General features: G+C 42.9%; 1 protein-coding gene across 7 annotated transcripts in view; it reads left to right on the forward strand.

Moving 5' to 3' along the window:
* ODF2L (outer dense fiber of sperm tails 2 like) overlaps nt 1-7605 on the forward strand; it is a 41816-nt gene extending 34211 nt beyond the window's left edge. For all 7 annotated transcript variants that reach the window (XM_048498137.1, XM_048498141.1, XM_048498142.1 and 4 more), the window contains 2 exons: nt 531-656; nt 6599-7605. In XM_048498137.1, coding sequence (XP_048354094.1) covers nt 531-656; nt 6599-6727 — 255 coding nt within the window. In that variant the 3' untranslated portion in view covers nt 6728-7605. The remainder of the gene's footprint in view (nt 1-530; nt 657-6598) is intronic.
* The last annotated feature ends 5857 nt before the right edge of the window (nt 7606-13462 follow it).

Raw genomic sequence — 13462 nt, forward strand, 5'->3', positions numbered from 1 at the left:
GTTGTTTTGCCTGCTTATGTTTGGCAAATGCGTACAAGGAAGCAGGCAGAAAATGGCCACAGGATTTTTCAATAGGCCTAACTTTACCACAAAGTCTGACACATGGCTTTGTCCAAGCTCTTGTATTTGTTGAAAACAGTTGCCTGAATGTCCTCACGTAAAAAAGAGACCTGTCCTTTCTTGCAATTTTAGGTAGCCACATGGAAGTAGTATGTCCCAAAGGATTAGTGGCTACCTGTAATTAGATGGTCAGTCTAGTTTACTGGGAGAATGGCAGTGGTAGCAGGGACAGTCTTTGAGTCCTTCGCTTAGAAAAACATTATTCTGATTTTGTTTTCCATGAGGTTTTTTTAACCTTTGTGTTGAAATCTGCCGTAGAACAAGTCAGACCCTATGATACAGTAGGTACTGATTACTAATTGAACGATTTGCTGTTTTCTAATGCTCACGAAATATCTGAACTAATCTTAACATTTTATCCACTACTTCTGATTAAGGGTCATCTAGGGTTGATCTCTTTTTTGTTACAGCTGGTAGAAGAGGCAGAAAAAAATTCACCTAAAGAGCAGGCCCTCCAGTTGAAGATATTGGATCTAGAAAATGAACTGAGGCGGAAAAAAGAGGAACATAAACAATTAGCTAAGAAGCTGAATACTGTGAGTATATATTGGGGGGTGGATACCGCTTTGTGATTGCAGATCATCTAACTAATGGGCATGTGTCTCCCAGGTCCTCCCTTTTCCTTTAGTGTTAGTCAGATTAAAATATGCATGTATGATACAACACCGTGTGATTTCTAGTACATAACGCCTTCCAAGTTCAAGCCAGTGCCCTCTGGTTGCTGTTCTTTCTTCTCCCAGATGATCATTCTGTTCCTTTTTGTCTGAACCAAGCATGGGTGTGTTACGGAATTTCTAAGCTTTGGATGCAGTTTAACAGATTGCCTCATCTCGAGAAAAGTGTGTGGCTACCATGCCCCCCCCCCCCCAATAGTCACCTGTCTGTGTCATTCCTGCTGACGTTAATGGAAGAGGATAAAACTTACCAGCCATGTGTCAGAACCTTATTTGGGATGTCTTATTTGTAAGATTACCTTTTTTCCTCTGTACACTGTCTTGTCTCTCCGATATGACCTCCCAGCAAATTTTGATATTATAGAGGAAGGTAGTTGAGAGAGCCATAGCAGAACAGCTGCATGTGTTTATGAATAAAATCTTGGCCCTGGACCCATTCCAGTCTGGCTTCCAGATCATTCTGGTTTCCCTCACAGGTGAACTTCGGCTCCTGCTAGACCTGTGTGGGTCAACACGGCTGTTGCTATTAGATCCAATGGCAGCATTTGACACTGTCTTTTGGCCCTCTGCCTCACTGGGATCCAGGGTACAGCCTTGAAATGGCTGTCCTCATTTCTCCAGGGCCAAGGACAGCAGGTAGCAATTGGGAAAGAGATGTCCCAGCGGTTCTCCCTTTCTTGTGGGGTCTCACAGGGGAAAATCTTCTCCTTGATGTCATTTAACATCTATGTGACCCCCTCAGCTGGTTCAAAGTTTTAGGCTGGGTTGTTGATGTCACTCAGCTCTATCTGTTGATGGAAGGCCGGCTGACTGCCACTCTTGATAGTCTGCCCAAGAGTCTGGAGGCTGTGGTGGGATAGTTAAAAAAATTGGAACCATCAATGACGAAGGTCCCATGGCTGAGACAGGGTGGAGTGGAGGGGAATTTCAGCTGCGGAAGTTAGACACAGCGATATTAGCACCTGCTTCCTCTGTGAAAAGCCTAGGTGTGCTCCTGAACTCCTCCGTCGAGAGGGAGACCCAGGTTACACAGCCAAGATGGCCTTTTTCCACCTCAGCCAGGCTGAGTAGTTACTCCCCCCACCACACACACACACACTTTTCCTGCTCAGCTTAGCTACAGTGATTCATACAGGGGTCACCTCTAGGCTACACTACTATAAGTCATGCTACGCTGGCCTACCTTGAAACTACTCTGGAAATTGCAACTGGTTCAAAATGCAGTGGTGAGAGTCCTTACAGGGATCCCTATAAGAGCACACATTCAACCTGTGCTTCACCAGTTGAGGCAGCTACAGTTTTCTGACTTGCTGACCTCCCAACCCACCTGTCTCCCTCCATCCCTTTGGCACCAAAAATCTATGGGAATTTTAGATGATTACTATTAATTTTATCATTGTATTTGAAATATTGTTTTACTGATGATTTTACATTATAGGTATTGTACATGTCATTCTGAATATTGTTAGCCACCCTGATCCTGGCCTTGGGCCGGGATACTAAGTCAAATAAATAAATTTAATCCACCTCGAATCTCAGTGAGAATAGCAGGCTATAAATAAATTAAATAAATGAAGCTCATTTAATATTTCTATCTTCTAAAATTGGCTTTAAAATCTCCAAATATGGACTTAGTCAGATCTATGACTCACAGGTGAGTCAAGTCAGATCTATTACACCAGGTGGGTCAAGTCTATAGTAGCGGAAGATGAACAAAGGGCTGATTAGGGCCTTCCAAACATATTCTTCCATGTATTTGTATGCTATTTAATCTACAGTTCAGAACTTGATCTTTTGGGCAAAGAGGAAATTTCCAGAGTAGCTGTCTGTATCCCTTACTACCTTCTCCAAGCACTGCAAGTTATTGTTGGTAGTGCCATGTGGACAGTGGTGGATTTGGACCAGGGATACCTGAAGTAGAACACATGCACACCCCAGCCCAGAAGATCCCTTTCTCTCAGCCTATCCTCCTTCTTTTTGTTAGGATAGAGTAAGTAGCCCTGCATAAATTGCCTTGTTAAAATTCTCCAAATGGGATAAAAATGTAATTTGTAAAAAGCTGCATGTTAAAGACTGTACTCACACTGTAGTCTGTTTTCTGTTGTGCTCTTTTTTTAGTAGATCTGAGGGCTAATATTTGTCTCTTGTGTTTTTGCGGGGGAGGGATAGAGCAAGCAGAGACTTGCAGCAAACAGTTGTCTTTTTCATGAGTTAGATTGATGTTTCTTCTGCCTGGAAACAGCCTCTTTCTCCATTAAACCCCAAAGTTGGAAAATTTAGTGCTGTGGGAATCTGTTGTATAGCACTGGGATTGGTAAGGAAGGTTAAGAGTTTGTTCCTCATCTACCTCTTCACCTCAGCCCTATTGGGCGGTTTCACTGCCATATCAGGCTGTTGATTGGATGAAAAGCAGTAATAAGATGCTTGCTTCTTGTCACTGAATTAGCGTAAAGGCTGTGATTGTGGTCCACCACGTGGGTTCCATAGATGTAGGAGTGGAGAACACTTACATAGTTCTCATTTTATTCATCCATCCATCCATCCATCCATCCATCCATCCATCCATCCATCCATCCATCCATCCATCCATCCATCCATCCATCCATCCATCCATCCATCCATCCATCCATCCATCCATCCATTCATTCATTCGATTTAATATACCGCTGTACCCCTGGAGGGCTCAGGGCAGTGTATCTATATATATAAAAAGCTAACCGTGTATGTGTTGATGACAGGGTACCTCAGTAACTGCTGGGCCAATTCCTCTGAAAATTCCCAGCCACTATAGTCAGTCAGGCGAGAGTGTTTTCAGATGTTCACATACCTGAAATTTCATACCTGGCCCAGGTAAAAATGCCTGACTGTGTGTGACTGTCACTCTTAGGGGCCTGTGTGTAACTGTCACTCTTAGAATGTTCGTGCCCTTAGAATGTTCACTCAGATGGCCAAAGATGAGCAGTGGAAACAGCACATAGGCAGTAACTCGAGTGGAAGTGAAACACATACACACACATACACACGAGGGAGAGGGGAGGAGGAGGAGGAGGAGAAGAGGAAGAGGAGGAGTTTGGATTTATATCCCCCCTTTCTCTCCTGTAGGAGACTCAAAGGGGCTGACACCTTCCCTTGTCTCCCTTCCCCTCACAAACAAAACACCCCTGTGAGGTAGGTGGACTGAGAGAACTCCGAGAAGCTGTGACTAGGCCCTGAAGGTCACCCAGTTGGTCGCAGGCAGGTGGGAGTGTACAGGCTACTCTGACTCCCCCAGTGATAAGCCTCCACAGCTCAGGGCGGCAGAACGGAGAATCAAACCCGGGTTCCTTCCAGATTAGATAATAATAAGCTCTTAACCCCACTGCCACTGGGAGAGGGAGGGGTGGGTCATTGTGAGATGGGATCCAGCAGTTTCTCAAGCAGGTTCCCGCAGAGTAGGTTACTAATTATTTGTGTGTGCCGAGAGGGGCTACCACTTGGTGATTTTGTCACGTGGATTTTTGCCTCCTAGCTACGCCTCTCTCAGAAGTAAGCAGAACTTGGAAGCAGTCTAGCAGGAGGTGCACCTAGCGTGCGTGGCAGCCCGCGCGCTCAAGGCATCTCGGCTTCCTCACCCTAAGTGATCGTGTACACAGCCAAGGCTATGTCCTGCCACAGCCCCACCCAGTAATGCCCCACTCCTGGAATGGCCGGCCATCGCCTGGGTCAGTGTCCTCGGCTTCAACCCCCATTGGCGCTTACGCAACAGTTTGAATCCCGCCCCCATGGCAACCTGTTACTAACACTTTTGGACCCCACCACTGGGTGGCATGCAAGGGAAGAGAGGGAGGGAGAGGAAAGGGACAGTGGGGGAGGCATGCAAGGGAAGAGAGAAGTGGGGAGAGAGGGGAGACACAGTGAGCTGTGGTGCATGCAAGGGAGGGGGGGAGGCAGGGGGCCTCTACTATCTTGATATGACCCACCCACCCTGAAGCAGAGAGGCGGAAAGGGAAGTGAGGGAGGGGAGGGGTGGCATGCAAGGGAAGAGAAGTGAGGGAGGGATGAGGGGTGGCATGCAAGGGAGGGGAGGCAGGGGCCCAGCATCTTGATAAGGACCCACCCACCCCAGCGAGGGAAAGGCATGGGAGGAGGGGAGGTGGCAAGGCAAGGGAAGAGAAGTGGAGGGAGGGGAGACAGAGGCTGTGCATGCAAGGGAGGGGGGAGTAAACCCCATCTTGATATGACCCACCCACCTCTAGCTGGTGGAGGGAAAGGGAAGGGAGGGAGGGGGAGGGGTGGTATGCAAAGGCAAGAGAAGGGAGGGAGGGAAGAGAGTGAGGGCTGCAACGGGCAGGAGGCAGGCCCAGCATCTTAATATGACCCACCCACCCTAGCGGAGGGAAAGGGAAGGGAGGGAGGGGAGGTGGCATGCAAAGGATGTGGGAAGGGAGGGGCCAGGCACCAGCTAAAACTGCTTAATGGCGGTCAAAACTCTGGACCCCATACTTCAGTTACAGTTAAGAAAAACCAGGCATGCATTACCAGGAGTAAGCCTGCAATTGGTACAGCAACCATGACATACTTTGAATGGCTGCGTCGCACCCGTCAGAGGGTTTCCTCAGAAGCGACACCCATTGCCACCAACCAAACTTACTCCCAGGTAAAGGATCAGGACCAGCTGAAGCCTAGGGATGTGTGCAGGGGTGCTCTTTCCATCCCCCCCCCCCCCAAAGAATGCGGGCACAATAATATCACTGACATCGCGACAAGTATCAGGGCTGCATAGTTTCTAATACGAGCATGTACTGCTGGCCTCTGCAATTGATTTGCTGCTACTGTTCCTTTCCCATTTCACCACAATAAGCCACAGCAACGCGTGGCCAGGCCACGCTAGTAAGTCAATAAATAACAAAGTACAAAAAACATCGAATAACATCATTAAAATATATAAAACCAATAAAAACAGTAGCAGCAATACAACCTACCCACAAATTGGTGGATGGTGTCCAGTCCTAACTCTGGGAGGGCTCCAAAGAAAAACAGATGGGACATAAGGCATCATTCTGGCTTGGGTTTTTTTTGTGGGGGGAGCATTTAGTTCTGAGCAAGGGGTCATATTTTTATTTCTATCTGGGGGAGAGGCCCCCATTTATTGGGATACTTTCCTTTTCATTGTTGGCAGCCGTTTGATATTGGGAGGGTCATCCATTTTAATGTTAAAGGGACTGATGTATCTCATCCAATTGGGAATATATTATAAAAGCAGAAATATGGAACATATTGTTCTACTCCTGGTGAGCTGGTGTTGCTGGATATGAGAATCAACTGTAAATACTTAAGAACAAGACCCAGGACTCCTTAGTGTACAGATGTTATAGGGTATTACAATTGAAAAACAAGCCCTTAGGAAGTCATTTATTTGATCCCTTTTAACCAGACATTAATACTGCATACAAAATATGGCCAGTGCTTAAAATTCTGAGTCAGCTTTGACACTTATTTTAACCACATGCATTTTTAATATTATATTCTAATAAATATAAAAGTAAATCTAAAGAATGTGTGTATTTTATGGGGATGATAAATTATGAATGACTGTAATAAAGCTGCTATCTATCACTTTGTTTTAACAAGCACCTTTGGTACCAAAAATGTAATTTAAATTGATTACAGATTCAGCTGTAAAAAAAATCTACAGGAGTTCTGATATTTCAGTGGTATAAGGATGAAATTGGCAAAAATTAGGTTGTTCCTATGGGGTAATGTGTTATGACTGTCTTGTTTTCAGGGAACATTTGGGTGTAATGCAATGTTTCTTTTTTTTCCAGAGTGAAAAACATCACGAAGTTTGCTTGAAGGAACTAGAACACAGTCTTCAAAAATCAGAGAACCAGAACCAAAGCATCCAGAATTACGTACAGTTTTTGAAAACCACTTATGTAACCATGTTTGGCTAAGTTTTTTGTTTCTTTCAAAACATTAGCACACAACATGGTAGATTCAGACGTGTGCTTTCCTCATCAAAGCTCCTATTTTTAAACCTGTTACTTTCTCCAACCTCTGTTTGAAGTTTGTAATTCCTAGTGAGACGTCACTGAGAACCACTTCTGCAGTTATACCAAAAAATGGATATTTCTTATCTTGAATTTGACAGAATCAGACTAGGGGATCTCCATGGATGGTGTCAACCTTATGCACTCAAACACTTGTAGGACTTCCCTGTATACTCTGTGCTCCTCTCCTCCCCCTTACTTGAGTGAAGAGGGTCTCTCATGCAGTGCTCTGAATTAGGGGCAGTAATGAATCAGAAACACATCACAAGCTCAGATGGAATTATTCTGATAGTCACTGTGCCTTGCTGAAGAAAATACTTCTGCTTCAATATAAGTTTTAGCTACTTAATTTACACACTTGAATTAAGTACAGTAATGTGAATCAACACCCCAGCACAACAATAATACAAACTGTACTGATAGATAGGTTAAGGATAAATGAAGGCTCAGCCCAGTTTGCACAGTTCTATGTATACATAATTAAAATCAGATGTACTCTATTAATAGCAGAAGCAAGGCTTTAAAATTTGGGATTGGGTTGATATTATTAACCTAATTAATGCATCAAGAGCCAAATTGTGTTTGGTTTAAAGAAAGCCACAAAGAATTGATTCCCCCTCCCCTGCCCCCTCCCCGCCCCCATACACGTAATTCAAATTAGTAGTATATAGTATTAGTATCTGAAGAGAATTTCTACAAAAAAGTCAGCCACAAAACAAAGTTTTTTTTAAAAAAACACTAGGAAAATCAGTGCTCAATAAAAACTTTCTTGTTACATTTTTTATGTTGCATATTTCTTACTGTTCAATTTTTTTTTTACTAAACTAGTTTTTAAAGTACTTTTTATGGTCCTGGAAAAGTGTTTCAGTTAAGTTTATTTGCTTGTTAACTCTGTTAAATCAACACTGACAAACTTAATTTTTAAACAACATTCTAAAACCTTTTCCTGTTTTATTTTATAACAACACAACCTGGAACCAGTTTACACCCATCCCCCTCAAAACGTCACAATTGCCCTCAGATGTGGGAGAGAAACAGCATTTTGATGGCTTGCAGGCAGGCCCAATACAGACAGAGGAGGGGTTTATGAGGGGTGGAAGTTCTGCCCCTCCTCCTGAACAGCTTTGCCTGTCCTCTCCTGGGCCAAAGAAGAGAGTGTGAAGAGATTGCTGCCCAGGACTGAAGGCAGCCATAGGGAGAGCTGCATGAGGTAACACTAGACCTAGCAGCTGGCAGGGAAAGGTTTATGGAAGAAAGCACGAGAACTACAAAGAAGAGCCCTAAGCAGGGAAACTCCAGGTTTTTCTTTCTCTCTGCAAAACAGTTTTCTTTGGCATTTGCCCAATTTATTTATGTATTAAGCATAGTCTTGCTAGATATGGGGGAGGCAGCACATTTTGACCAGGTGCTCAGGAGCAGCAGCAGCAGAAGGCCATTGCTTTCACATCCTGCACATGAGCTCCCAAAGGCACCTGGTGGGCCACTGCGAGTAGCAGAGTGCTGGACTAGATGGACTCTGGTCTGATCCAGCAGGCTAGTTCTTATGTTCTTATGTTCTAGTATATATTCCCTGATAACCTCACCCCATAATAAAGAGCCACAGGGTATTGCTTCAGTGTTCTTTCCCAATAAGTGAACCAAGTCACAGTTGCCCAGATACTAATATTCTGCCTGCCTTAAAAGAGTTGGTCTGCTTTTCCCAGTGTGTGCATGTGTCAAAAGTTTTATATTCTTCCATGTGAGAACTGGTGGTGGTAGCGAAAATCCACAAAACAGCCCCCATAATAGTTCTAGTGTTATATGAATGGGAGGACAGTAGGTAAAGGCTCTCACACAATAGAACAATTTTTCATTGGGAAACACTCAGAATTTAACGCGTAATCATGAAAACAGCTACATTTGGAGCTGAATGTTAACCCCATTTATATTATATCTTATTACTAGCGGGGCCCGGCCACGCGTTGCTGTGGCAATTGTCCTTCTCATCACAGTCCGCAACCCACACAGATGTCCATGCAAGTCCAATGATCCGCAGCATAGCCTTTTGGGGTGGTCAAATGGAATCCCTCTTTCCCATTCAATTCACATTGTTATATGGTGGTGTCTTCTTTTTTTAGTATAATGTAACCCTTTCCATTCCACAACGTAACTGTTCAGAGTGCGAATCCCGCTGTCCATGAGGCTGGTTGACACGCACAGTCCTGGCTTGGGTAAGGCAGAACTGGGGCAAGGAGGCTATCCCAGTCAGGCAGCAGAGGCAGGGTGGTGAGGCGCTCAGATCGAGGCCAGCTCTCTGGGTTCTTAAAGGGCCATGTGCAAAAGAAGCGGAGCCAGTAGTGTTGGTTACATACACTGTGGATTTTCTTAGAAGAAAAAGGCAAACTCCAGCTCGCTTTTAGTAAAAGAGCTGTGGTGAATATGGGTGTGGAAATGGGTAAGTGGTGGTTGGATGTGAGGGAGGGCAGAGTGAGGTGTGTGAGGATGAATGGGTGTGTATTGTGTGGTAGCAGTGGGTGAGGCACAGAGAGTGAAAGTTACCTGTGTGTAAGGGGGGGAACCCCACCTGACGTCTCACACGGCAAAGTGTGTATGTGTTTCACTTCCACTTGTATTACCTAACAGTATTACCTATTTTCTGTTTTCACTGCTCATCTCTGCTCATCTGCGTGAACATTCTAAGCCCTCATTCCAAGCCCTCTGGCCACAGACATGCTGCACGAACATTCTAAGGATGACAGTTAAACAGAGCCAGCTTCATGGCCTGGTGCGCCAGGAAAAAGACGTTATACCTGGCTCAAGTATGGACTTTCGGCAATTTGAAGGTCTGATTACCTGCCCAGAACAGGGAGGAACGTCATGTGAAAATTTCGGGGCGATCCGCCCAGCCGTTTTGGAGTTAGGGCGTGACTAACAAAGTCACTGTTAGCTTTTTATAGAGAGAGATTATGTTCATTGAGCAGAGTTCTAGAAAACAGCTGTGTTACTGCTTCAGTCAAAACAACAAAAATTCAGCAATCTAGGTTTGCTAAATTGCTATGGAGAACAGACATGGACTTTTTTTTGGCAGAGAATAGTTCTGGGTTGATATGTTGCTCTAATGGTCAATTGTTACTGCTGAATAGTTGCTTAAGTTTGGTGCATAAATAAGACTGGCATCCCTCCAAAGGAAAAGAACTTGTAAAAGCTGTAGATTTTTTATGATGGATTGGAAACCTTGAGATAGGAGCTGCTGGTAACAACCAGGGATGTCCTGCTGTTTTCTCTGCTTGATGGTCATATAGAGGGTGACTCACATGACCTTGCTGGTCCATCTATCCTTCGAGTCCTCTGCTGAAAGAAAGATTACATCAGATGTACTATATGCTGGAGCTGACAGTAGATTATGTAGTGTGTTCTGGATGGTAGCTGGAGAAAAGTGGATAAGTACAGCAACAGCTAGTTTTCTGGTATAAAGGGGCATTAATAAGTTCATCACGTCACTTACCAGTGGTGACCAGAAAATAAATCTGCTGTGTGGGTTGGGCTAGGTTGAGGTTGACCGCTGGACTGAGGGTCTTTAATAATTTTAAAGGGGCTTTTAAGCATCCTGGATATATGTCCATGTAACAATGATGTCATTGTATCAACTGGGTTTAAAAAAAAAGAAAACTTCTAAGACTCCTAAGGCAAACTGAAAACTTTTGAAAGTCTCCAGTTAAGGTCTGGTAGAGTTGTTGAACAACATGGGGGGGCGCTATGGGGAAACCACTCATCACAATGCAAGACTTGTCTGAGTTATCATTTGAAACTCAGGGAGATGGGGAAATTTCAATTAGTCTAACTTTATCTGTTTTGCATTGGGAGGGATCATTGAGTGTGTTACCCAACTAGAACCTTCACAATTGGTTTGTTACTATTCTTTAGCATTCTCCTTAAAGGTTTGTTCTTCTCTTTATGTTCTTTTATCACTTCCAAATGGTTCAGATCGCTTGCTACATATAAAAGAACTTTATTGCTAAGTTGCAGATGGATTTTATATGCTCTGCTTGTACTTACGCCACAATGAAGCAGAGCATCTTCCTCAACAAGAGGGTTTTTATTATTGTCTATCAGTATCATCGTTTATCTCTGGTACCTCAGAAGGTGCCTTTTTCTTGCTTTATTACACTAATTTCACAAAACAGAAGTAAAGTAGCTGTATTCTTTCATGAGAAATGTAATTATTTTGTCATGGAAGAAAATAGCTCTCAGAAACATTCATGCAAATATAAAGCTGGATGGCAGTGTTGATTTAGATTCATGTTACTCCATGATGTGATTTTGCAGTTGCAGTTGTGAATGAAGAGGAAGGTGGTAGGATATGTTATTTCATAATACTCTGTTTCTCAAGATTTACCTGTCAAACATAGCAATAGTATTCCCTGTTCTTGTCTTTTTGAGAGATAGATCCTATAGCCCTTATACAAGGCAACTTTAAATTTTTGAAAGATTCTTCAATGAATTGCCTATGAATCAAGAATCTCTGTAAAACAGATCAAGAGGATTTTATCTAGTATGGAATTCAGTTAGGTTGAAGAATGAATATTGTGAATTAATGATAAAAGAGGTGTAATAATATAATGAAGCATATTGAAAACAGATTTACTTTACTTTCTTCTCTGGTGATATTTTCTTTCTATGTTTGTGTGTTTATATACACATCAATATCATTTGGAAGAACAATTTTCCTTTTAGTCTGTGATGGTTGTACAGATGTACTTTCCCAACACCAATCCATGCTGGGAGTAAACTCAGTGGGTTTAAACTGTAATAACCCTCCATAGGAAGGGACTACTAGTTTCTTTTTTTCCTGATTGTCTTGCGTGCATTGAAATCTTGTACAGAATATGTGAGAGTTTTGTCATTGATATTGGTGGAAATTATTTTGTGCTTTCCATTTTCTACACAGCTCCCTGATAATAGGTTACGTGATCCTATTTGTTGTTAGTTTTAAATAGTTGGCCATAATACCTGCCTCAACCAAATATAGCTGCGTTGTTGATTCTGCTCTGAATGATTCTTCTATGGGCCCTAGAACAAATGTAGCTGTTCAAGAGAGCAAGAGAGACTGCTGTTAACAGCATGTAAGCTTATGAAATATTGAGGGTGCAATGGAGTGTGTAAGGAGAAATGAGAGTGTGTTTCTGGAGATATTTGGAACTCTCCAGAATATATATGCCTCATCCTCTATACCAGGGGTCTGCAACCTGCGGCTCTCCAGATGTTCATGGACTACAAATCCCATCAGCCCCTGCCAGCATTGGCCATGCTGGCAGGGGCTGATGGGAATTGTAGTCCATGAACAACTGGAGAGCCACAGGTTGCAGACCCCTGCTCTATACCTTCACATTCTAGCAAATGAATGATACATTTTAGATATGCACTTGAAATCATCTAAATATTATAAACTTTTAATTTAAAAAAATCAGAAATAAACTTGAAACTATGACTGTGCTTTGTAGAATCTGCAGCACAATCCTAAGCAAAGCTGCATCCATCTAAGATCACTAACTTCAGTTGTCCTAGAAGTGTGTAGCTCTGCATAGGACTGCCCAGTTAATATATTCCTGGTCGATTTATCAGTGGTAGTTCTCTTTTATGTATCCCATAACAATAGAATGATATAGCACTAGATTACCTTAGGTTGTCTCCCTCTTTTCAGTGATGGAATTCTGATATCATTTAGAGTTCAGAGGACCAAAAGAGCTGTAGAAAGTCAATGTCTGAAATCCTTTTGATTGGAAGAAAAACCAGTTAGCAATCTATCACCCCTCATTTCCCTCTGCCTTGGAAGAAGACAGTTTGAAGCTGAAGAATGTTCATATTATCATATGTTTTTGATTTGAGAAATGTCTGGGAAAGCACAGTTTAAAGCAGAAGCATAAGTCTCTTAAGGCAACTTGGTGCCTCTATCCTCTTTAATCCTGCCTGCCAAGTAGACTATTACTAGTGTTTCAGTACTGATACGAAACTTTCATCTCTGCTTCCTATCTGTGGCATGAAGACACTGTAAATCTTACGCTAAGGGGTGACTCTAGCCAGATAATAGACACTTAATCGTTTCTCTCTGTAAATGTGATGCCTCAAAGAATTTCTTGCAAGATATGCTAACCCATGCTGAATTACTTCATGAATGCATCTCTAGATTATTGGCTCGAGACATCCAATTTTTCTTGAATGAATCCAGTAAAATCCTGAATTATCTGGAGATATCTGGAACCAATCTCTGAATGTTCAAACAATCTTAAAGAGGAACTGTTCTATTATTATGCTAGAATGGTAATACAATAACCACAGAACAGTAATATGTAGAGGCTCCACACTTGTTTTTGTATTGCACTCTAAGTTCAGTAATATACTGGGTTGGATACTATGAGTGGTGCTCTGCTTGTGGAACAGATCTTCCTGCTGCTCCTACTGTCTTAAGCACTCTTACCAAGTTACGGGGCCATTAGGATCAGTGTCTACTGAAGTGCCCGTCTGCTTGTGGATAGGGGGTCTAGAACTACATTCCCTGTATTCTTACATTTTCTTTCCAGGGCCAAGATTGGAGGGTTGAATCATGCTAGGATTTTTTTTTGCTTCAGAAAGTAGCTATGTTTTTTGCTTCAGAAACTAGTC

Source organism: Sphaerodactylus townsendi, linkage group LG05 (genome assembly GCF_021028975.2).
Source record: "Sphaerodactylus townsendi isolate TG3544 linkage group LG05, MPM_Stown_v2.3, whole genome shotgun sequence".
Lineage (NCBI taxonomy): Eukaryota > Metazoa > Chordata > Lepidosauria > Squamata > Sphaerodactylidae > Sphaerodactylus > Sphaerodactylus townsendi.